Genomic DNA, 25,130 nt, shown 5'->3' with positions numbered 1-25,130 from the left:
ACAACTACGATAATTAATTCATGAAATGCAAGCACACGTGGTCAGGTCAATCTTTATATTATCCTTTGAATAACATTTTATAAAAAAGCAATACATAATTTTAAATAATTTAAGTATACCTTCATTTTTAAACATTCCACATTGAGTTTAGCTTTTGTATAGACTTTGTTAGACTTGCGATAGATATTATTTATGGATGATTCGTGCAACTTGCACTACTGCAAAGAGTATAGTATTATGTAATAATTTTAAAAATTAGGGTAGAGTATAATCTGAAATATCTCAAAACTAAGGAAATCTCAGGGACAAACATTCAAAATCTACACATTTTCTATTTAATTTCTTTTTTTTTTAAATTAATTACAAAAGACTTTTATTATTTCTCTCTAACTATGTACCTATCTATTTACCACGCCTGTCAGTTGGTAACCATAAATCCTTTGACCTTTTAAAACCTGTCTAGCAAAATAAAAGACCTTACCTAAGGGCTAAGAGGGACACAATTTGGTTTGCTGCCCTAGACGTAAAACTGTTGAGGCTTTATTTGAACGTTCGCATGTGTGCAATATTTTAAGAGAACAGGTTATTTCTGGAAGTGTTTGATTATGTTAACTAATTTGCAGCCGCCGGCGGACTGGCTAGATTTTAAATAAGTGGGAATTAGTAGTTTTAAAAATAGTCTGCACTCGATATTTTTGTTAGGTTGTTTTATATTGGTTGAACATGTGACCCAGTTTGATTCTGCAAAGATCACTTTTAGAGATGATAATAATGGAACTACAACTTCCTAAGTCCGGGTTGTTACTAAACATTAATTGGAAGGAAGAAAAGTTTCATACTTAATTTATTGCCCGACCCTGATTAAGTTATGATTTCAGTTTGATTAATTATTAATGATTGCATCGGTCGCGATCGGAGCATTTTATACTTGTAGGCAAACTACTGGTCCTCGTTGGTTGGTGGTTGATTGGATTTGTCGCTGGTTCGTTGAAAGTACAATCTGTAGTAAAATATGCTGTTAACATCACCAATGCCAATTCTAGACATGATGTGCTCATTAGTTAAATAAATAAGCGCGCGCTTTTCTGACTTCCTATGGTTAACACCCTTGCAGATCGCAAGAAAGCGAGAGGAAATTTATGTTAAAACATTAATATGTTTATCTGTTTGTTTACAGTCTCTACCATTGTTGGGTATTTGGGGCCAGCTGGGGCTCGAACCGGGCACGTTCTCTTGCACGATACTGCCCAAAGACGGCCACAGTCCCAAGAAGTATCTCTTCGCATTCGGCTTCGCGCTCCCGTGTGTCGTCATCATCGTGTCGTACTCGTGCATCTACTGGCGCGTGCGCGAGAGCAAGCGCAAGCTGGAGGGACGCAGGTGTGTATGTGGGTGAGATCTCGTGCATGTCTTTGTGTTCACTGTTCGGGCTCGCGCTGCGTGTGTCGTCATCATCGTGTCGTACTCGTGCATCTACTGGCGCGTGCGCGAGAGCAAGCGCAAGCTGGAGGGACGCAGGTGTGTATGTGGGTGAGATCTCGTGCATGTCTTTGTGTTCACTGTTCGGGCTCGCGCTGCGTGTGTCGTCATCATCGTGTCGTACTCGTGCATCTACTGGCGCGTGCGCGAGAGCAAGCGCAAGCTGGAGGGACGCAGGTGTGTATGTGGGTGAGATCTCGTGCATGTCTTTGTGTTCACTGTTCGGGCTCGCGCTGCGTGTGTCGTCATCATCGTGTCGTACTCGTGCATCTACTGGCGCGTGCGCGAGAGCAAGCGCAAGCTGGAGGGACGCAGGTGTGTATGTGGGTGAGATCTCGTGCAAGTCTTTGTGTTCACTGTTCGGGCTCGCGCTGCGTGTGTCGTCATCATCGTGTCGTACTCGTGCATCTACTGGCGCGTGCGCGAGAGCAAGCGCAAGCTGGAGGGACGCAGGTGTGTATGTGGGTGAGATCTCGTGCATGTCTTTGTGTTCACTGTTCGGGCTCGCGCTGCGTGTGTCGTCATCATCGTGTCGTACTCGTGCATCTACTGGCGCGTGCGCGAGAGCAAGCGCAAGCTGGAGGGACGCAGGTGTGTATGTGGGTGAGATCTCGTGCGTGTGTTTTTTTCTCAGAAAAAATTGTATATACAATTACATGTTTGTGTGTTGATTTTTTTTAGTTCTTATTAAGGTTTTATTTGTTCACAGCAAACTCAGCGGGCAGACAGCTAAAGAGAAAGAAGAAGATTCCCGTCTCACTACGCTTATGCTAACGATATTCCTCTGTTTCCTTGCATGTTTCCTCCCACTCATGATTATGAACGTGTCCGATGACAAAATTACTTATCCCTGGCTGCACATCATAGCATCAATATTAGCGTGGGCCTCTAGTGTGATCAACCCTTTGATATACGCAGCTACCAATAGACAATATAGAGCGGCGTATGCCAACCTTTTGAAGTTTTGCAAGAATAATCCCGTCGCACGAAGAACGACTTGGGGAAGCAGAACTGTTGGACATTCCTCGAATTCCCCACATTATGTGGACAATAAACGGAATAATTTGAAAGAGAATCCTACAAATTTATAAGTCTGCTGTAGTTTTTGTCGCAAAGTGTAAAGGGGCCATATCATCTCAGTTCTATCTATTTGAATTACACTTAACAGTTCCATGACAATTCGCATAATTCTCTCAAATAATTAGTTAGCAAAATTTCCATATTTTTATAATAACCCACTAATCTACAAGTATGACGCGACAAAACTATTACACTTCTAATTTATGTGACCAAAACTGTGGTTAATCATGCGTATTTTAATTTACCATGTAATTATTCACAGTTAAAACGGGCAAGCACGAACGCCTTTTTAATATTAAGTAATAAGCGCGATAGACCGTTAAGAGTGATAAATAAATCATAACTGTAAATGATTTCAATTTACATTGATGAAGTATCAATGTATATTTAAACAGCGTAAATATGGTCGTACATTGTACACTCCTGTAAATATAAATTGTTAAATATTGTAAATATAAATTGGTTTAGATATAAATAATATAAAAATATAGGTTGTATACTTAATAGATGATTACTAAGTGACCAAAGTAATTTATTTTATATCTTAAATGTTATGAAAATCTCAATAATACACTAATGTGTTTAGGCAATATTTTATATTACTTATGATATTTAAGTTTATCAATATTATTATATCAAATCAGTAATCAACAAAGTTATGCTTATATTCCCCTGGATCAGATTACCTATTATCATTCATTCATGACCAATATCATATCAATATTTATATATGTCAGTTACTTTTCGGTACCTATATAACATTTATTGTACATAAAAGAAACTGATTTATTAAATAATTACATCAGAATTAAGTCATTGTAATTATTTTTGATATTATATCGATCTAATAATATTTTTACCTATATACCTATAAATAATTAAGTACCTACCGTTACTTTATTAAATATTTACTACACTGCGTCAATAAGAACCTGATTGTATCTCAATTTCACGGTTTGTTTAACTTGAGTTAAAACAAACTGCTAGTTTAATTTAAATGAATGTATGAAGCCACCAAAGAACATTAAAACCCCCAAGAATTTACATAAGAATATATCTATTTAAATATATTTACAGTCAATTGCAATTTAAGTGTTGTTAGAAAATTAATGTTATTTACTACCCAGTTACCTAAGCTGCCTATTTAGTTTTTTTATTACAAAATATTATTTGAATTATTTACTCACTGAGTCAAATGTTCAGAGTTATTCGCTAAACTACTGAATTAGCTACCAATATACAGCGTCCCATGCATTATACTTCATACACAATCTTAATTATATTTTGTTGTTGTGTGCATTTTAAGAAATTAAATATCACGTGTCTCAGACGGTGAAGGAAAGCATCGTGAGGCCTGCATACCAGAGAATGTTCATAATTCTCTGCGTGTGTGAAGTCTGCCAATCCGCATTGGGCCAGTGTGGTGAACTAATGGCCTAACCTCTCTTATCGTGAAAGGAGACTCGTGCTCAGCAGCGAGCTGAGTATGGGTTGATAATGATGATGATGATGAACGATTTATGTTCATCATCATGATATGATAAGTAGGAAATATTGTATGTTTCATTAAGTTTGATCCAATTATTTATGGGTCAACCTGTATAATTTAGGTAAAATTAAATTTCACGATAATATAAATTTAATTTTTTGTTAAAACAGTATTTGTTTACAAATATTTTACGACTTACCTACCTATTTTTCAAGTTACCATATCGCTACCAAGAGCCGAAATATAATCTTTATTTTTATATTACAGGTTTCATGTGTTTTTTTTTTTTACTTTTACATAGGTACCTATGTTACTTAATTCCATTTATTTTGAATTTTGGTGTAAAAAACTTATTTGAGCAATTTTTCGAATCTTATGATTATTACTTACGTATAGAAAAATATTATAGCTGATATCCAAAACTAATTAATGTTTATTATCTATGATTTCTCCCCTCAAAACATTCCGAATATTTAGTTCATAATTAATAATCAAAATATATGTGTGTTTGTTAGTTAATTTTGTACCTACCACCTACCTAGGTGTTTGAACGGTAGAAGAAGGTTGATTGTATTGTAAACGAGTAAATGTCATTATGATTTATGTTTACTAACATTTTTATATTGTACCAATTGTACCAATATAAATAATATAATATGTATAGATATAAATAGTTAACACCAAGACTGATATTAAAAGTCAATTAGGATAACAACAATTGCAATTTTCTAATAATTGTAATAATTGATTGTCACTACGTTTATATTGATCAAAAGATACCAAAGTTTAAATAAATGTATTTTATATATATGAACTGTGTTTTACTTTTGCCTGAAGTAACAGCTCTTAAATTACCTAAGAATGTAATTAATGTGCCTGAAACCTTTAAGACGTTAAATTTTCCCTGATTTCCTTAAAAAAACTGATGATGAAGTTATATAATGGAAACTGGGTTGGCTTGGTGCAATCCGTAGAAAACCCCTCTATATTAAAAGGGCTCTCTAGCTATCTTCCAAAGCCACCATGGTCCAAAACCTACATTCAGGGGCGTTTGTAGCACAAGGTTTTTAGCTAGGATATGCAAAACGGAAAATCATTTCCCTAAACATTCGTATCTTACTTAGTCCTGAAGGTAGGTAAAGAATTATTTCATCCATGACATGCACGCCCTTTTAACTTTCAGCTTTTATAAATGTTGGCAGTATAACGTGACGGGTAGCAGCGACAGGATTATAACATTATTTTTTGGTAGAGGAAACATCTCGAGCAGGTCCTAGGACTTGTGACCTTGGTTGTAGTTTTAAGGGATCCCTTTAGAATGCATTGACACTCACCTCCCCTGCCCGACATGTGTTCCGTGGGCATGAAACAATTTATGATCAATAATTACACCACAAAACATTATTGCACAAAATCGCTAACCCGACTAGCAGCGTGACGGAGTACACGTACCTAACAAAGAACTGGACTCAAATCAAATACCCTTTTATTAATACTATCGCCGTCGTAACAATTTATCAAATACCTCCTTTTTATAACAAAATAAATAACTAATATACCTAATTATTAAATTAAATAATATAATTCTTAGTGAATGTAAATACCACCTGTACGTTAAACAGAAAGTCACTTTTCCTAAATAGGTTAGTACCTATTGAGTCCTTTAAGCAGGGCATTATTGTAACCATGAAATACACGCTCCCTATATGTGCATGGACTGAAAAAATCTTTGAATAGTCTGCTGTAAAAAACTTTCAGTTTTAAAAATCTTAGAAGGTCTTGCCATAATTCTTATCACGCTCTCAAAACAAACAAAAAATTGTTAATCACAAAATCCGTGAGTGTAGAGGGTGCATTACTTTAGCCATCAGTGTGAATGAATTTTTAGGCTAATAACACTGGATTTATTTTTGACACCCTTTGCTTTTTCCCTACGGGAAAGAATAAAGAAAAAATTTTTTTTCGAAAATTTTGGTTCGACGTCTATTTGACGTTTGTCATTTGTCTTTAATACAACTTGTCTATGGTTACTTGATTGTCACTGGATTGGAAGAGGTTCCAAAAAATTTCGAAAAATTAACTAGAAAATGGCGAAAAGGATATCTCAGAGCGCCGTGAACTGGGCCGCTTTGGCTGAGAGAGTGCCGGCGCAGCAAAAGGGCAATCTTGCCACTTTCAAAGTCAAGTCCGATGGGTACCTCCGCAGGTTAGTTTTGACATGGTTGTTACATAATTTTATCATTGATTTTTATTCACAATTTAATTTAAATAGCATAAAATATATAATACTAATTCTATACTATACTAATTAAATATATCTGTACATTTAATATGGTGGTGGTGGTATATTCATGAGAAATAAAATTACTGCTATGTAATTTTAAGTAACAAATGATCATGAAGGTATGTATTCAACTAAGTTACCAAAAAGTGATCTAAGTGTTAATCTAAATTATGTTAATAAAATCTAAGTGATTAAGATCATAATCTCATGTTGACAATCAAAAAGTTACTCCTGTTTAATATTATATTTTTATATTATTGTACATACTATACCTTCTCTAATAATTTTGACTACTGTTGCAAATCACATTAAAATCATAGTTTAAAAGATCTCTCATACATCGCAATACCAAAACGAACAATTAAAACTAAACACTCATGTTCAATGTTCATCCATACTATTAATATATGAAAATTATTGTAATGTCTGATACTTTTCATGGCTGAACCGATGAACTTGGATGAAATTTGATATTGAGATAAATTGGTAGATTCGCTACTTTTGATCCCAAAGAGGACCATGGATTCCATGGGATGTATAAAAAACGGAATTTCAAGCAGATGCAAGTTGCAGGCATCTACTAATAATGAATTGAGTTTGATTTGGACATAACATGTGACTTACATTTTTTCTTCATCTTTGGTGTCCAGGGTGCTAGCCAACCCTGATGCACCACCAAAGATTGACTGGGCAGCATACAAGAGGGCTGTTCCCATCGCTGGCATGGTGGATAACTTCCAGAAGCAATATGAAGCCCTGAAGGTGCCATACCCGGCTGACACCCTGACTGCCAAGGTGGAGGCGCAGTCGGTGGAAGTGAAAAAGGCTATTGAGGCTTTTGTTCAGGAGTCTAATGCTAATATTGCTAAGTAAGTATACAATGTGCAACGTGCAGCTTTTATATTTGCTTAGTCATTTGTTTTAAAATCCACTACTGAAACTTAAAACTAATATTATACCCATTTAGGCCCTTGTTAGACAGATATTCTCATTATTTCATGCAAATAGTTTTCGGTCTAGTAAGCCTGTGTGGTGATCATGCTGTTTCTTTCTTTTTGAAAACAAATGATTTTTGTTTTTTTTTCTCTCAAATTGAATTTTGGGTTGGGTTATGAAATATTGGGGGTTTCTTCCTAAGAAGTTTTCAATACAACTTCAAGTTTCATATTTTTATTTTTGTATTTCTAAAAATTTTCATAATATAAATTATTATTATTTACTAGTGAAATTATTAAATTATATACATAATAAATCATATCAATAAATTGATCCTATTTTGGGTTTACTCAGGTGACAAATCTTTTAGCTATTTAAAAATTTAGGTTGCATTTCTGTCAGAATTTGTATTTCTAGCTGCCAGATTGGTGATTAATGGCCTGTGTAGCGCAGTGCTATGCGTGGCGGATTTACAAGACGCAAAGTCCTGAGTTCGATCCTCGGCTGGGCTGAAAAAAAAACTTAGTAATTCTACCAAGTAACCAAGCAGAGAGCTTAGTGCTCTTCCACCAGATACATTCTTAGATCCAAAAACACTAAGTTTGCCATGTAAACATTCCAGGTATCAGAAAGAAATTGAAGACGTCAAGGCGACCCTACCTTACGATCAAATGACCATGGAGGACTTCCGTGACGCCCATCCAGAGCTTGCCATTGACTCCATCAACAAGCCTACCTTCTGGCCCCACAACGCTGAAGAACAGCTGGACTATGTCGACCCAGAGAAACAAAACGCGCCAGCACATTAAAAATCACTTCAATGTCTATGAAATTGTGTAACAAGACATATTTATTGTTATGAAACATCTTGCAGAACTAATGAATGTTTTATGTAATTTATCATGTAGGAATAAATTAAAAGGTTTCAATGATGAGTTTTATTTTGCTTTTTATAAAGAGTTTGGACAATAATTATTATTTTTACTTGGCATCTACACATGCACTAAGATCATTTGTCTATAAATGAACGCAAGCACACCTCAGAAGCGCAGTCAGTTGGCAGTGAGCCACGAGATATCTTGAGAAGAGAAAAAACTGTCGACTAATAGCGGGACATTGAAAATATGCAATGAAAAATATTTTCGATTCCGATTTTCGCCTACAGAAACGTGATAATTTTATATCCATCGCTTTTTCGGTCCATCGTAACGAAAAGGCGATATTTATATCCTTTTGAAGTATTGGGAAGATGCCATTTAGTCATGTTGCATATAATATTATAAAGCTGAAGAGTTTGATTGAACGCGCTAATCTCAGGTACTACTGGTCCGATTTGAAAATTCTTTCAGTGTTAGATAGCCCATTTATCGAGGAAGGCTATAGGCTATAATATCCCAGTATTTTTATGGGAACGGGAACCACGCGGGTGAAACCGTCAGCGTAGTCAGGCGTCAGCTAGTGTTGCATATAACTAAAATGCATCTAGAGAAATTTTTATTGTTTTGCTTACTGTATTTGATTTACTTATAAGAATGTTACGACGAAAATTGAAATAAAAAGCTATCAATATTTCGAATGATTTATTTGGTGAAATTATCTTCACAGAATTTGAGTTAAAAAAAAAATGGGAATGTATTAAATATAATGTACACACCAATGCTTTTGTTACAACTAGATGGTTTGAAAAATATCGAAATAATTTATCAAATTCTAGAGTTGGCAATGTTTACTTTAAAATGATTATCGATCGTATCGTGTTGCTACTAATACACACGGGCGTAGCCTGGATTTTATCTAGGGGGGGCAAGCTATACTTAAATTGAGTATTTCACATTACAAATTAATATTGTACGACCGAAACTAGTTTTATGCCCGAAACCGAACCATCCACATAAGGTCACTTTTTCATATCGAACAAACAAAGTTAGTTAAATGTTTCTCATATATATGGTACTACGCTACGCCCATGCTAATAGACATATCAATCAGTGCGGGATAAGCTGTCAAAGTTTTGCTTTTATTAGCTTATACATATATTATGTAAATAACCAAAGTAAGAATACTAATTACGATTTATAGGTACAATATTAAGATACTGAAGTTTTTTTTCTAATACGAAATCCTAAACTTTGTATTTGCTAAACAATGCCCTATTATCATTTGAAACAGTAATTTCTAGTGTAGTCGATGAGTAAAATAATAAAATTTTTAGCCATCATAAGTTTAATAAAGATCTGTTTAAATCAATTTCACAAGCTGGTCGTTAAAATTACTTAATAAAATATTTTAATTAATTTCCTTTCACATTTACTGCAGTGGTTGCGAAAGTGTACATTTCGCTGCAGCGTCGCATCCTAGTGTCGAACCCTTCTGTCACCTGCATGCAGTTATTGGCAAATTCGTTCGTAACACTCGATGGTCCGCGCGGGCCGGACGGGAGGTAGCAATACCCCTCTCCCACGACTTCATACCCCGCGCAGACCTTTTTCCCAGTCGCCCGCATATCATCGGAGTGTCATTAACGAAGTTGCTATAATTTGGTTAATTTTTAATTAAATACTGCAGTGGTGGTTGCAAGGAAATTCTCGCTGCAGTGTCGAGCTAACATCTGGTCACTTGTCACCCGCTTGTAAGTGTATTTATTTACTTATTAATAATTTACTGGGGCGGCGGCTGTGAATACATATTATAATAGCTACTAGGGGTTGCGTTGAACCCCGTCGCCGCCTGACCGAACCCTTGCGTCGTCTGGTTGTTGTACCCCTGTTGTCCAAACGAGCTCTGGTTGAACCCTTGCCCCCCCCGGCCGCCTCTGGTGCCGCCCCTGGCGCCGCCGCGGCCTCTGAAGCTACTCCCGCCCTCGCGGTCCCGACTGAACCCCCCCTCCCGGTAGTTGGGTCGACTGTTGTAGTCCTGTCGGTTGAACCCGCCCCCCTGGTTGTAACCGCCCTGTCCGTCGCCGTTGGACGAATTGTCCCATCTTGAACTGCCTGGAAATAAATAAGAATAATTTGAATATAATAACTTTCATCATCAACTAATTTGTGAACATAATGGTCCACAGCATAACCCTTGACTACAATCTCACCTGATGGTAAGTGATGATGCAATCTAATGATTGAAGCGGGCTAACTTGTTTGGGGGAATTAAGAAAATCTCAATATGCCAGCCGGGGACCGAATTCAGGACCTCTGTCTTGTAAACACCGTCATCTCTCTTATAATGAGGGTCGATTTAACAATACAAACTAAAGCTATGAGACATTTATCAGGAAGTGATGAAACCTGCTCTAACATAATAATAATAATTATTATTCAGGGTATTAGAATAAGAGCCGTGATAACCCAGTGGATATGACCCTTGCCTTCGATTCAGAGGGCGTAGCTTCAAACCCGGTCCGGGGCATGCACTTGCAACTTTTCAGTTGTGTGCATTTTACGAAATTAAATATCACGTGTCTCAAACGTTGAAGGAAAAACATCGTGAGGAAACCTGCATACCAGCGAATTTTCTCAATTCTCTACGTGTGTGAAGTCTGCCAATGCGCATTGGGCCAGCGTGGTGGACTATATTAGCCTAAGCCCTGTCACACTAAGAGGGGACTCGTGCTCAACAGTAAGCCGAATAAGTACTCACCCCCGCGCCCGCGTCCGCGTCCTCTTCCCCCGCGGCCTCCCTCGTCGTCACGGTCGCGGAACCGCCCACGACCTGCAAGCATATTACGTCATAAAAGCTATTTTTTTTTTTATGTAGTATAGGCGGCTTACGCTTGACCACAATCAAGCCTGATGGAAAGCAATGATGAGGTCTAAGATGAAGCGCGCTTGCCTAGAAGATGCCTATTCACTCTTGCCTTGAAGGTGCACAAATTATACGTGTCAGGAAACACAGACGCCGGACGGGCATTCCACATTTTATCTATCTAATGTTTAAAAAAAAACCGTCAAAAAATGTAATTCGCCATTATGTGGTGGCGGCCAACTTGTATTTATTCGAGTTCGAGTTTTATTCAATCTAGTATATTTCTTTGAGTTATAAAATCATTATTTTAGCATAGCGCTATTGTATGGTATTCTACTAGTGAAGTCCCTTTATTTGATACCCATATTGAGGCACAGCTTCCTAAATATGGATATCGAATAAAAGGTCTAGTAAAAAACTATACAGTCTCGCTATTCTATCAAGTAATCCGCCATATTGAACCGACTATGGCCGAACTAAATCGTCAAACCTATAACACCCCGTCATTTTTAGGTCGTGGCTTAAAAAGCTCTTTCAAGGCGTGCATCCAAACTTACCGTATTTCCCCTTGAATCCCATGCCGCATTGCGCCAACTCCAACAGTTTCGGGTTGACCACTTGGTTGGCCTCCTGCAGCACCGACATTAAGTCTCTCGCCTGGAAAAATAATAATAATACGCAAATTTAAAATCAATGCTATATGTAAACCGAAGGACTCAAAGTCCGCCCTTGAAATCCTTAGTCCGGCCCTGTCGCCAAATCCGTTCTTAGGTCTACTAACTATAAATTCCCTTCCTTTCCACGTGAAGCGGTTGCCGTCATGTCACGCCACATCAAGTTGATGGTTTAAACACTCACCTGGGAAGAGTTGTTGGATTTATTGGGGTAAACTACCTAACAGAGTCGATGGTCTAAAGTCTAAATACTCACCTTACGAGAGTTGTTGGACTTATTGGGGGTGAACTCATACCTATACTTAAGCCATACTCGAGGAGTACTGTTTACTAACAAATAAATTAGAAATGAGGGTAGAAAACGCATGTCATTTCATAACTTTTTTTATTTTAAATGATGTATTGTTGTTTTATAAAATATTACTCAAAATATAATAACTATATTTAATTGTGTTAAGCTTAATAATCAAATTTATTTTCCATAATTTAAGAACAAGTTAATTATAATTATTATTAGGTGTGAAATGACGCGATTTATACCCTCATTTGTCATTTGTTTGTTGGTAAACAGTACTCCTCGAGTATGGCTTTAGTATAGTTGATGGTGTAAACACTCACCATAGTAGAGTTGTTGGACTTATTGGGGTTAACTCATACGTACCAGAGTTGATGGCCTGAACACTTATCTTAGAAGAGTGGTTGGATTTATTGGGGTAAACTCTTACATAACAGAGTTGATGGCCTAAACACTGACCACAGTAGAGTTGTTGGACTTATTGGGGTTAACTCATACATACCAGAGTTGATGGCCTGATCACTTTTCTTAGAAGAGTGGTTGGATTTATTAGGGTAAACTCTTACCTAACAGAGTTGATGGCCTAAACACTGACCACAGTAGAGTTGTTAGACTTATTGGGGTTAACTCATACGTACCAGAGTTGATGGCCTGAACACTTATCTTAGAAGAGTGGTTGGACTTATTGGGGGTAAACTCATACCTAGTTGATGGTGTAAACACTCACTTTAGCAGAGTTGTTGGGCGTGAACAGTGTGTAGGCCGTGCCAGTGTTGTGCGAGCGTCCCGTCCGCCCGATGCGGTGGACGTAGTCTTCAGAGTTGTTCGGATAGTCGTAGTTTATCACGAATTTCACGTCCTCCACGTCTAAGTTACACAAATACACACGTCAACAACACACAATGTGGATATGTGTAAACACATTTCAATTTGTGTAATATTTCAATTAATTCGCCAGAGAAATTAATAAAATAAAACTCAAACCAAAGCTGAAAAGGGTGTATCAGTGGTGATAGCAAAAAAAGGAGCATTTGCCACATTGTAACATAACAAATAAAATAAGTATTTAGAAGCTAATTTAGCGAAAATGTGACTTACTCCTGTTTTAGCCTTCAATTTTGATATTTAAATTAATTTATTTTTTCTTGTCAAACCATCCATTAATAACGTAAGAATTGTTGAATAGAAGCAGAAAAACGTAACAATCATTTTAGGTGTACTTTTAACATTTAAAAAACAACAAGAAAAAAGGCCATATGTCTTGAGGGTCAGTCTCCGAAACATTCAAATTAATTTTTGGTAACCAAGTTTGACAAGGGTTTGGTCAGATATATATATATATATATATATATATATATATACATATAGGACAAGCGTTTGCTTAGATACATATGTATAGGACAGGGGTTTGGTTAGATACATATGTATAAGGACAGGGGTTTGGTCAGATACAAATGTATTGGACAAGACTTTGGTCAGATACATATGTATAGAACAAGGGTTTAGTCAGATACATACATAACTGTTTTCTATTCCAAATAAATAAAATAAAATGCAGAACAAGGGTTCAGCCAGATACATACATATAGGATACATACATTATATCATACAAATTGCTAATAATGGATGGTTAAAAAATCTTGGTATAATTTGTCCGTGATTATTATACCCCATACCACAAAAACAAAACCAAAATTACCTTATCGACTCGTCGCAAACCCGTAGAGCTTGTAGTTTGGCTGGAAATGAACTGTATTATGCCCATCAGTGTCCGGAGTGTTGTAGGCCAAGAGTTTCATCACAATCGGTGCACTCAATTTCCCATGTTTTGAACATGGTAGCATATTTTGAACATTTCTACATAATAATTTGTCAGGTTGCGTAGCACTTTAGTTTAGTTCATAATCAAATCTCTCATGACATATAACCAAGCAAATATTGCTAATGTATGAATTTTTAGCTTTATTTTTTTTTTGGTCTTTCCATTGTGATAATCTTGATTTTATAACACATTTTTAATTATTTAATAAATTGGGCTGTCTATAAAATACGAATGAAAAAATAAGCAATGAAACATCATGTTTTAGTGCAGGAGTACATATTTCACGTAGGAGCAATATTTTTAGAAGCGTGCAAAAGATATTAGTGCTTTATAATAAAATGGAATGGAATACTTCGATCCAAGCAATTAAATTAAATAATATTTACTGAAATGACAATTAAGTCGGTTTGAATAGTTTGGTTTCTTTATTGTTTTGTGTCTATTTTTATTAAAATTATTATAAACCATAGACAATAGTTTGTCGATTTTTAGAAGTCTGTTAGGCTTTGAATGTAGTGGTCCTGCCTCGCTAGACGCTACCCCTCTGTCAAAATAAGAAAGAATCAAAGAACACGACATTTATGTATATAGAAAAAAAATGTGCATATACCATGATCAATATAAAAGTATTTATGACCATATTTTACAGACAGCCCAAATCCCCGGCCCATTTAATAAAGACCATAGAGTCCCTGTGGTTCCATTTTTAGAGGCAGCATGCTCTCACAGTGTGCGCTGACACATCTGTCATCACTCATATCATGTATTTGTGATGAGTATCATATATTCGTGATGCATATCATATCATATCACATCGTGTCAACATTTGGTATCAACATCGCAGTCAGCAACACACCGCAAAGTTAGCCCATATCTCTGCACGCATGCGCCTCTGCAATGAAAACGAAAATAAATGCGGAGGTCAGTCATGGAAATTTTACATTATCTATTGGCCTGGACGAGGTACCCTAAAGTTTCTGTTTCGTTTCTTGTTAATATAAAATGGCTATATCATACAGCCGTTATTGAGGCCATGTTCATAGTCTGTTCCCTCATACCTACAGCAAAAAACTCTTGTAACTTCTAATTAATTAATCAGTATTTCAACTAGTGTCAAACTTAAAGAAGACTGATTAGTATTAACTGAGGGATTTCATATGAACATAGCCTTAAGATGTTGTTATTACAACCACAGGGTTTTGATACATGGTCTTGATCAATGACAGAATATATAAAATCTATCTAGCTCCAAACAGAGTTTTAAGAATAAGAAGAATTTATTTTCTTAAATTGTGGGTTTGTATACCTAGTATATTTCCTTTGCAATCTACAGCCAATTTTGATGATAGAAAAACAACGCAATTTCCGTTGATCAAGCCACTCTTATTGAGCCTTATAAACTTCTAGATCTAGGTTGACAGAAATTTTACCCATGTAGATGTAATAACAGCCATATCATTCGTTTATTTATTACTTAATTAATATTAATAAATATTATCGTTTCAATTGATGTATAACAGTTATGCTATAACACGCAAAATTTTACGTGTATTTCAATTTTATAATAAATCAACGAATCCTATCGATTTGTACTAAAGGGTACATATTTGCCATGGCCAACGAACATCTCTAAATGGCATTATGGCACCATTGCTGTGTCATTTTTAGTGTGCCTCTCGTATGTTCCAATATTCACAGTGCCTAAAAGTTTGTGCCTGAGAAAGGTATCATAAACTTGTCCCTAAAACTTGTGGATTTCTATTTGCCTATTCAAAATCTAATTTGGGATTCTTTTCCTCAAGGTTAATCAGTTGCAAAGCTAGTTTTAATCGGCAAATCGATTAGATAAGACCCTCGCAATTATATAGACCATATTAACCTCTCAATTAGTGAATACTGGAACCCATAACTTCGTTTTACTAAAAGTTTCAACTTTTTCTGTGGAATATTTAGCTTGGTACTTCATAATTGCATGAAAGCCAACTTTAAATATGGAAAACCAATGCAGAACATGCATACAATGCGTAGTTTAGATTTCTATTTTCATTCATTTGCATGGTAAAGATTTTACCACCCTTTGATATTATTTTATGTATCTCTAATATGTTTTGCTTCCCTTGGTTTTCATTGTATACAAATTTTTGATTATTATAAATCCACAGAAAAGTTTTATCGTCTGTTAGTGGCATATTCCAGGGCTGCATTTTGAGTAATTGACCATACATAGATAGATACTCGTGTTTTACTATGTGTTATTACACAACAACTCGTCAAAAATATCGATGGTTTTGCTTTAGAATAATCTTCCCTAAAATATGTTTGATTTTTTTTGAGGGCATCTGCTTTTTTATTTTGTAAATATAATAAATTGAACAATTTTACAACAAACTCCACCTAATTGACACGTATTTTATATCACTGCACTTATGAAATGTTTTAAAAAAATATTTCATAGTTACAATTCATCAATATTTTTGAAAGAGATTTGGACCAATATTCTTTATCTTGGCTGCTTTCAGAAAATGTAAGACACAATTTATGAGATAGTTGCAAACTAAAAAATATTATTTTCAAATAGTCTCGGTGGCTTTATTTTCCTAGACACCAAGGTAGCGAATATCCCTGTCTATCTACCGGATCTATGGTCTGGCGGAATGCACCCTTTTCTATTCACAAATCACTTAGCAATGGTATCAAAGGGCCGGCTACGCTCCTGACATGCGTCTTAGACCTCACACCCCGGCGGTCACAGTGCGAGGATATTTAGCTTTGCGGGCCACCCAGTTAAAAAACCTCGCAACTGTCTTTGTATTGATCTTCTGTTTGATGCCTTTATAAAGTTTCTTTTATGGGATTAGGGTAGCTAGACGCCTCGAACCGTTTATACAAGAGATACATGCGCAAAACGTCTATTCCGAAAGGCATACCAAAAATTTGGAAAGTGCCGAACGTAGTGACAAAATCACTACAAAAACGCATTTTATGTCCGAATATGTTAAATTCAAATATGAACATAGCTTACGTTAGATGAATTTATGAATTATAGGAAAAAATTGAAACTTCTGTTTTTAATATTATTGAATGAACAAGCATCTAATTACCCCAAATCCGTTTCTCTGAAATATACGCAAATTATTTTAAGACTTACTAACACTTTGAAGTCAAAATGACCTTAAAAGATGCAAAGTTGGCATCCTTGCATTAGTCATTTGAACATAATATTTTGTACTAGCGGACGCCCGCGACTTCGTCCGCGTGGAAGTCGTTGTAAACTTTCAACTACCCCTATCCTACCCTACCCTATCCCAACCCTACCCTACCCCTACCCTACACTACTCCTACCCTACCCTACCCTACCCCTACCCTACTCATTAAGGCTGCACTTCTTTATTTATTCCCCCCCCCCCCCCCCGCGAGTCGCATCGAGCGCGGCAACCGTTACACAAAAATAATCCATATAGCATGAATTAGTATTCAGCTTAGCGTATTTCTTGTATAACTTTGGTGTTTCTTTACCGATTTTTATGATTCTTTTTTTATTGAATAGGTAATAATGTTAACTTTTTTAGTTAGGGATAAGTGATGAGTGTTATAAATACCTATAAGAGTAGACAAATATAATTGAATATAAATGACTCCATCGTGAGACTCCTGCCCAGAGAAATCAGGGCACAAACCAGGAGACTAAAGTCGTCGAAGAGGGAAAAAAAAACAAAAACCCTACAAACGGGTAACCCAACGACCACTCTTCCGTAGGAGAGTGCGAATGAAACCGCACGCAGGAGGCGTATGCCTCGGCCGTGCTTCCCCCCGGACCCAGGCGGGTCCGAGAGAAGAGATACTAGGAAAAACAAATATAATTAGAAAGCTCCGAACTGCTAAGCTATCGGGAGGTAAACGTGTTATTGTGAGTCAACCATAAAAGATAGACATATATATGCTGTTGTGTTTTTATAGATAATTTTAAGGAAAACATTTCCGTCATACATGATTCCCATGTAGCTTTAACCATTAAGGCTGTATACGCGACGGAAGCTTAAAAAATTGAGTAACTTCTCCCGTTTTCTCAACATTTCTCTTCACTGCTCTGCTCCTATTGATCGTAGCGTAATGAAAAGTATACTATAACCTGCCCAGGAGTATGAAGAATAGTTGTACCAAGTTTCGTTAAAATCCGTCCAGTAGTTTTTGTTTCTATAAAGAACATACAGACAGACAGACAGACAGACAGACAGACAGACAGACAAAAATTTTACTGATTGCATTTTTGGCATCAGTATCGATCACTAATCACCCCCTGATAGTTATTTTGGAAATATATTTCATGTACAGAATTGACCTCTCTACAGATTTATTATAAGTATAGATTATTTTTGCTGTTTTTCCTAAATCAAGATGACTCAATGCAAACAGATATAACTTTTCCAAATTTTAATCTAATTCATAATTAAATACATGCCTATTTGTTCGAATTAGAAACTTTGTTTGCGTATATTTCAATGATTGAATAAACATTTTAGCGGGAATAATCACCACCATCAATATTTTTATTTCTTTGATAATATTACGGTGGCACAAACATAAGATATTATAAACTTCTGGGCACTTACAGTGAACATATTTACAAAACATTTTTCATCTTTGTATGATCATAGATTTTTGCTTTTAAGAGGGATTTCAACAAAGACATGAAGCCTAGCAAATAAAATAAAAAATTACTATTTTCAAAGGTTTCTTTGCTAAACTGCTCTTTAATTTTTTTTAATTTTGTCTAAGTGATAAATAATAAATCAAAAAGAATACAATCATTTTGTATTCTGCCATGTTTGTATTTTGTAGTAAATTCGGTGTTCAGTAAATTAGTATCCAGTTCAACAATATGTGGTCAAAATTATGTGAAACAGTTGGAAGTGGTTTTTTATGATTGTTAACTATGTGTATGTATTTGTGGTCTGATACTGTTTGTCTACAGTCTGGTGTACATGGTCTATGATAGGTTGTCAACGATCTGGTATAAGTAGTCTGTGACCTGTTGCGTATGGTCTGATGTGTGGTGTTTGTCTTGTTGTCCATGGTCTGGTGTATGGCTTGTGTCCTGCTGTCTAATGTCTGATGTTATGTGGTCTGTGCTGTATGTGGCTGTTCTTCCTGTTGATCATGGTGGTCTGTAGTCTTTTTCCGTGTACACTGTACAGTCTGTTTGGTGTCTATGCCAGCGATCTCGTGTCTATGGTATGTTCTGTGTGTATGTGTGTGTGTGTGTGTGTGTGTTTGAGTGTAGTGGGAATACTTACCGAGGCCCCGAGCCGCGACGTCTGTGGCGACGAGCACGCCGGCGCGCGAGTTACGGAACTGCTGCAGCACGTAGTCGCGGTCCTGCTGGTTCTTGTCGCCGTGGATGGCGAGCGCGCGCCAGCCCGCGCGGTTTATGCTCTTCGTTATTTCATCCACCTGATAATAATATTCATTTCCTTAGCAAACCGTTGCCATCGTCGTCATCAACCCATATTCGGCTCACTGCTGAGCTCGAGTCTCCTCTCAGAATGAGAGGGGTTAGGCCAATAGTCCACCACGCTGGCCCAATGCGGATTGGCAGACTTCACACACGCAGAGAATTAAGATAATTCTCTGGTATGCAGGTTTCCTCACGATGTTTGCCTTCACCGATTGAGACACGTGATATTTAATTTCTTAAAATGCACACAACTGAAAAGTCGGAGGTGCATGCCCCGGACCGGATTCGAACCCACACCCTCCGGAATCTGAGGCAGAGGTAGGCATATCCACTGGGCTATCACAGCTCGTTGCCATATTTACTAAATATGACCAACACCACAGAGAGGACCCGAGCCTTTCTGTGGTAACCTAAAAACCTAACCAAGCTCACCCTGTTAACCTGTTGTTACACTTTCGTCTGTTGAAGAAATCTTTCAGGAATGAACCACTCTAAGTCACACTCTCATCCATTGAAGAAAACATTAAGGAATGAACCACTCTATAGCATTGATAAAATCTTTCAATAAAAAGACTTCTTCAGAACTACTAGCTCAACCAAACCTTTGTATTCTATTTTGGCCAGTTGAGCACTTACCGGATTGTGACTGATTGGACTGTGGACTTAATAGAGACATGTTAATGTAAACTTAAACTCCATGACAGAGATCTGTGTATAATAGACAAACTGGCTTTCTATTAACAAAAGATTTTCAAAATCGGTTTAGTATATCCAGATATTACAACCCTACAACCTCAATTTTATCTTTATAATATTAGTATGCATTACTTAGGCTTCCAAATAATTTAAAAATATAACTCACTTTTCTTTTCGTCTCGGCAAATATTATGGTCTTGGTTTCTTCCTCCGAGGATATCTCCGTCAGCAATGTGATGAGCTTGTCGTTCTTCTCCCACTCCTCGCAGACATCAACTATCTGCAGGATGTTGTGGTTGGCGGACAGAGACAGAGAGCCAATGTTGATCTGGATGTAGTCGTGGAGGAACTCCTCGGCCAGGTTCTGGACCTCCTTGGGCCATGTTGCCGACCACATAAGAACCTAAAAATTAAAACATAGTAGTTCATGAAATTAAGGTTTGAAATACATCGATATTAATATTAATAAAAGTTAAGAATTTCTTATAAATCATATAGATCATCATGACCAACAGGCGTTTTGGCTCATAGTGTCAAAAACATATTTCAAAACTTAAATTTTCATGTAATCAAGTCTCGAAAGATATGATTTTTTTACCATTTAAAAAAGTGGCAACTCGCCTATTGTAAACCTACTCCTTTCTTGTGACAAAAGTAACAGTAACAATAGACAACAATACTCACTTGTCTGTCAGGTCGGATCTGCTCAATGATCTTCCTGATCTGTGGCTCGAAGCCCATGTCCAACATGCGGTCCGCCTCGTCCAGCACCAGGTACGTGCAGCGGCGGAGATTTGTCGTGTCTATGATGGTCAAAGATCAAGTCCAATTAATTTTATACATTCAAGTTCAAAATTAATATGGGATGTGGAGATCTAGGGCCCTCACAGTGCCCTTGTGGAAAGTAGACTCTTCAACTAAATCATTATCACATGTATGGAATGTGCCATCTTGCAAATTTATATAATGCCACGCAGCTGGTGGCACACTGTAAGTAATTTGTAATCTATATGTATATATGAAACAAAGACAGGTTTGTTACAACACTTATAACTCGAGGACCAATTTTCATGGTTTTTGATTACTTGGGATTTGTCTTCGCCCCAAATAGCAGAATGCCTCTTAAAAACAATGAAAAATTAATTCAGGGGTAGGGTTGGGGTAGGATAGGGTGGGATAGAGGTAGGGTAGGGTAGGGGTAGTGGAATGGTAGTGTAGGGTAGGGATAGGGAAAAGTTACAACCCTGTGCCTCATAAAGCCAGTTTTAAGTCTATTAATGATTTTGCATAATTATATAAATTCCTCTAATAACACTCTTACCTTTCTCCAAGAAGTCAATCAGTCTACCGGGAGTGGCAATGACTATCTCCACTCCTCGCTCCAGGGTCCTTCCCTGCGGCCCCTTGGGTGCTCCGCCGAAGATGCATGTGTTGCGAACTGCCACATTCTGGCCAAAATCTGTTGCAACCTACAAAAATATAAACATATCTTAATATGAGAAATTATGAATAGTTAGAAATATAATACCAATTTACTTTTTTTTTTAGAAAGATTAATTAATTAAGTACTTATATACTCATACGAAAGTAAGAAAATTTAATGATACTTTTTGACTATACCCAATTTAATTATTTTATTTCTAACATTTTATACTACTTAGTTTCACCCAATTTAATTATTTTATTTCTAACATTTAATACCACTTAGAGTAAGTTTCACCACTTTCTGGTATGTGTCAGATAGCTTGTTGTTTTTTTTTTACTAAAATATATATATAATATAAATAATAAAAAATATAATCAGATAAATTTAATATAAAATTGATCAGATATATATATATAATATAAAATATAATCAGATAAATTTTCCTTCTGATTTTTTGATTCATTTTTAAACTAAGTGACACACTCAAACTTATTCTGCTTTACACAATATATTAAACTATAAATCCAGCATCATATATGGAGGGCTATAATAAAGAAAATTCATGTTTATTTTAACTTGTGTAAAACAAAATTAAAATATAGTAGAACCTTGGTAAGTCAAGTAAAAAAACCACTTAAGTTAAAATGTTCAACACATAATATGCTTGAAAATTCTCTAGTTTAATTTTTCCCTTCTAAGAGATATAATTACAAAAGTTCTACAAAAATCTACTTTAATTTATTATTATTTATGTGCAGAATAAATGAATGTCTAATATACACTAACAACTATTAAATGGGTGATTAAAGCAAGATGATTTTACAAAATAAATAATAGAAAGGTATAACAATGAAAACATTTAAAAAGTACATTATTTTAAATCTCAAAATAAGAAATGATTCAGAATGTAGGTGCTCTTACTAAATGTAAAGGTTACGTTCAGAAACCTTAGACCTAGATTAAATTTTTATAATCATTATTACTTTTTAATGAAATTATTTTAGGTTTTCGAACATATCCTGCGGGTAATCACAGAATGCATTGCAATCAGCATTACAATTAAAACTAGTCCAACTATTGTAAGTTTTGTGATAGTTAATGAAATAAGCAGTTTATTTTCTTAATATCAAATGGCCCATCCTTTTATTTTATTTTATAGAAATTTGAACATGATTTATTTGTCAGTTTTGTATAGAACATATCTGGCAAAGATAAACAAAAAAACCAACTAAAATACTTTGCTGAGATTTTGTAGGTTCATTCTCAGATTTTATATGGTTTCATATGGCCCCCATAACGTTAGTTTCAAGTCCACTGGAGTAGGTACCCAGGGGCTAGGCAGTGCAATGTCTCAGGGCCCTAGAATCCTTACCAGAAAATCACAACTGAACTGATCTTTATAGAAAATTTCGAAAATTAAAAAGAGCTGATAATAAAGTAGCTTAGTATTATCATATGTTTGTGTATTTTTAATATTTTTACTTGATAAAACCTAACCAGTTAGTAATGGGGCCCAATTTCTTTATTTGCACCGGGGCTCTTTGTTCAAATCAAATCAAATCCTTTATATGCTGATACAGTTTACAAGGTCTTAAAAAATAAATATCTGTCCTGTATCACACCCGATCGGCATGCAAAATATTATTAGTTTTGCCTACCTTGTTACCTAACTAAGCCACTGTCTGAGTCAATCTTTATCTTATTAAAAAAAAGTGTGGATGTTTTAAAACATGTTTATTCAAGTGTTCAACTTGATTATGAAGCATTTGAAATTCCTTTAAATCAGACTAACTATGTAGCACCAAACAGGTTGTTCAGTATTCAAAACTGCAAATGAGAATTTCTCAAAAATATGGATTAAAACATTTTTTTCTATTAACAAATTATGATTATAACACTGCCTAAATCTATCTACTAATTATAAAGCATCTAAAAAAAATATTTATTTTAAATCAATTATTTTAGTATCTGGTAAAGTAGCTAAGTTTCATATTCAGTTTTGAACACCAAAATATGCTGATTGCAATCCAATAAGTTATACAACCCAGTTTGAATTAAGCTATTGTCTACATCAAAATACAGTAATATTTAAACAATTTACTATATCCATGTTGTTTGAATTCCCATCCGACACATCTGCAGTTATCCCATTCATCGAAAGAAGAGCCTTGCGGGGCCGCAATGGAAAACAAATTTTACAATTATTTTCTCAATTACATATTAGATCAATAAACGGAAAAAGTTTTACACATCTAAAGGTTTCTGAAATATAGACTTTATAAAATGAGCACACATTGAAAACAATTTATAGATTTATTTGTATATTTTATACAATCAAGTAGTGTACTTTGTAGGCTATTTTCACACAAGATTATCAGTTTAAATAAATCCAATTAATATTTAATGCATTAATTCAATTTTATAATACTAGTGACCAATTTCTGTTTTATTTGGATCTTCTTATGTGAGAATAGTCTTATATTTGTAGCTATAGGTAGCACACAATTAGAAGGCTATGTTTTAGATGCAGGCAGTAGTCAGGGAGTGGTGAAGGAACTAGACACAAACAGTGAATTACTTTGTGTATGTGTAAATGAACTATATGGACTGACTTTTGACGTCATATCCACATTTATACCTCCCTGCTAACATACCTAAAGCACAGCTAGCTGATTGTGTGTGGAACATTGTAAGGCCAATAAAATATAACATACCTGCTGAATTTGCTGAGCGAGCTCTCGTGTTGGCGCTAAAACGAGAACAATGGGGCCTTCATCCCTCAACAGTCTCGGCTGGTTTATAATATGAACAATTGCAGGCAAAATGTATGCCAATGTCTTTCCTGAGCCTGTCTGAGCTATTCCAACCATGTCCCGTCCAGATAGAGCTATCGGCCAACCCTGTGCTTGGATAGGCGTCGGGTTAGGGAAACCCTGCTTGAGAATTTCTTTCATAGCGTAATCGGGAAAGCCGCCTTCGTCGAAGAAAATGCTGGGCGCCGGTACATCGCGACCGTTAACGGTGATTTGGTGCTGGCTGCGATAAGCTTCGACCTCGGACATGGGTCGTCTTTGCACGTTAGGATGAGGCACGTAGAAATTCTTTTGGAATGGAGTGAGTGTGACGGTGTCCCAGCGTATTTTGCGGAGTGCGCCGCCCGGTTGGTCGTTTTTGAATTTTCCTCTTCCGAAGTCGTCACGACCGTCGCGGAAATCGCGACCACCGCGGCTGGCGCCTCGTCCGCCTCCGCGCCCCGAGTCCCGGCCTCGGCCGCCCCCGCCGAACCGGGAGCCCCTGTCCTCATCCCTATCTGATCGGCCGCCACGAGAACTCATGCCTCCGCGTCCGCCACCACGACCTCTGACACCACCCCCGCGACCGCCGCCTCGACCCCCACGTCTATCGTCATACCTATTCGCGACAAAAATATCTTAAAACTGGTAAAAGTGTAAAAAATTCAAGACTAAAATGACGCTAGAAATGTTTCCATACTTACATCTCTGGTAAAGACTTTTATAGCAATCACTCCACGGAATCACTCAGAACTATTATTAAAACAACTCAATATCAATAATTTATCACCAATACAGCAGAATTTAACACTGTTTTGTTTAATTAAAATTTACTTTTTGACAAGGCTTAGCCAAGCATTAAATAGCCGCCATATTATTTTTTTCTGAATGTTGGTAGTTGGTACATACTTGGTTGGTAGTGGTACTTTTCTTTTATTGATCGAAGGAAGTGACGTGCCCT

General features: G+C 36.3%; 3 protein-coding genes across 3 annotated transcripts in view; 2 read left to right on the top strand and 1 right to left on the bottom strand.

Annotated features, from left to right (window-relative positions):
* LOC112056570 (protein trapped in endoderm-1) overlaps positions 1-4,858 on the top strand; it is a 41,427-nt gene extending 36,569 nt beyond the window's left edge. The window contains exons 6-7 of the mRNA XM_052885685.1: positions 1,178-1,380; positions 2,189-4,858. Coding sequence (XP_052741645.1) covers positions 1,178-1,380; positions 2,189-2,570 — 585 coding nt within the window. The 3' untranslated portion in view covers positions 2,571-4,858. The remainder of the gene's footprint in view (positions 1-1,177; positions 1,381-2,188) is intronic.
* Positions 4,859-6,060: 1,202 nt separating this feature from the next.
* LOC112051356 (ATP synthase subunit d, mitochondrial) lies at positions 6,061-8,197 on the top strand. The gene is made up of 3 exons (XM_024089960.2): positions 6,061-6,254; positions 6,983-7,201; positions 7,891-8,197. The coding sequence occupies exons 1-3, from the start codon at positions 6,136-6,138 to the stop codon at positions 8,075-8,077; spliced, it is 525 nt and encodes a 174-aa protein (XP_023945728.1). The 5' UTR covers positions 6,061-6,135; the 3' UTR covers positions 8,078-8,197.
* Positions 8,198-9,552: 1,355 nt separating this feature from the next.
* LOC112051355 (uncharacterized) lies at positions 9,553-25,016 on the bottom strand. The gene is made up of 10 exons (XM_052885683.1): positions 24,874-25,016; positions 24,092-24,788; positions 21,273-21,420; positions 20,636-20,754; positions 20,118-20,354; positions 19,095-19,251; positions 12,706-12,845; positions 11,567-11,666; positions 10,905-10,976; positions 9,553-10,258 (listed from the first exon to the last, which is right to left on the bottom strand). Coding segments are annotated over exons 1-10 (2,004 nt in total). The 5' UTR covers positions 24,876-25,016; the 3' UTR covers positions 9,553-9,926.
* Between the last annotated feature and the right edge of the window lie 114 nt (positions 25,017-25,130).

This window comes from Bicyclus anynana, chromosome 15 (genome assembly GCF_947172395.1).
Source record: "Bicyclus anynana chromosome 15, ilBicAnyn1.1, whole genome shotgun sequence".
Lineage (NCBI taxonomy): Eukaryota > Metazoa > Arthropoda > Insecta > Lepidoptera > Nymphalidae > Bicyclus > Bicyclus anynana.
This window is presented reverse-complemented; position numbering and strand designations above follow the sequence as displayed.

Excerpts from the sequence above, each read along its gene's own strand:
- LOC112051356 (XM_024089960.2), top strand. The coding sequence starts at position 6,136 with ATGGCGAAAAGGATATCTCAGAGCGCCGTGAACTGGGCCGCTTTGGCT. Across the intron at positions 6,255-6,982 it reads TCCGATGGGTACCTCCGCAG|GGTGCTAGCCAACCCTGATG; the intron begins GTTAGTTTTGAC and ends TTTGGTGTCCAG. Across the intron at positions 7,202-7,890 it reads TCTAATGCTAATATTGCTAA|GTATCAGAAAGAAATTGAAG; the intron begins GTAAGTATACAA and ends TAAACATTCCAG.
- LOC112051355 (XM_052885683.1), bottom strand. Across the intron at positions 19,252-20,117 it reads TTGCCGAGACGAAAAGAAAA|GTGGATGAAATAACGAAGAG; the intron begins GTGAGTTATATT and ends TATTATTATCAG. Across the intron at positions 12,846-19,094 it reads CGTCGCGGCTCGGGGCCTCG|ACGTGGAGGACGTGAAATTC; the intron begins GTAAGTATTCCC and ends TGTGTAACTTAG.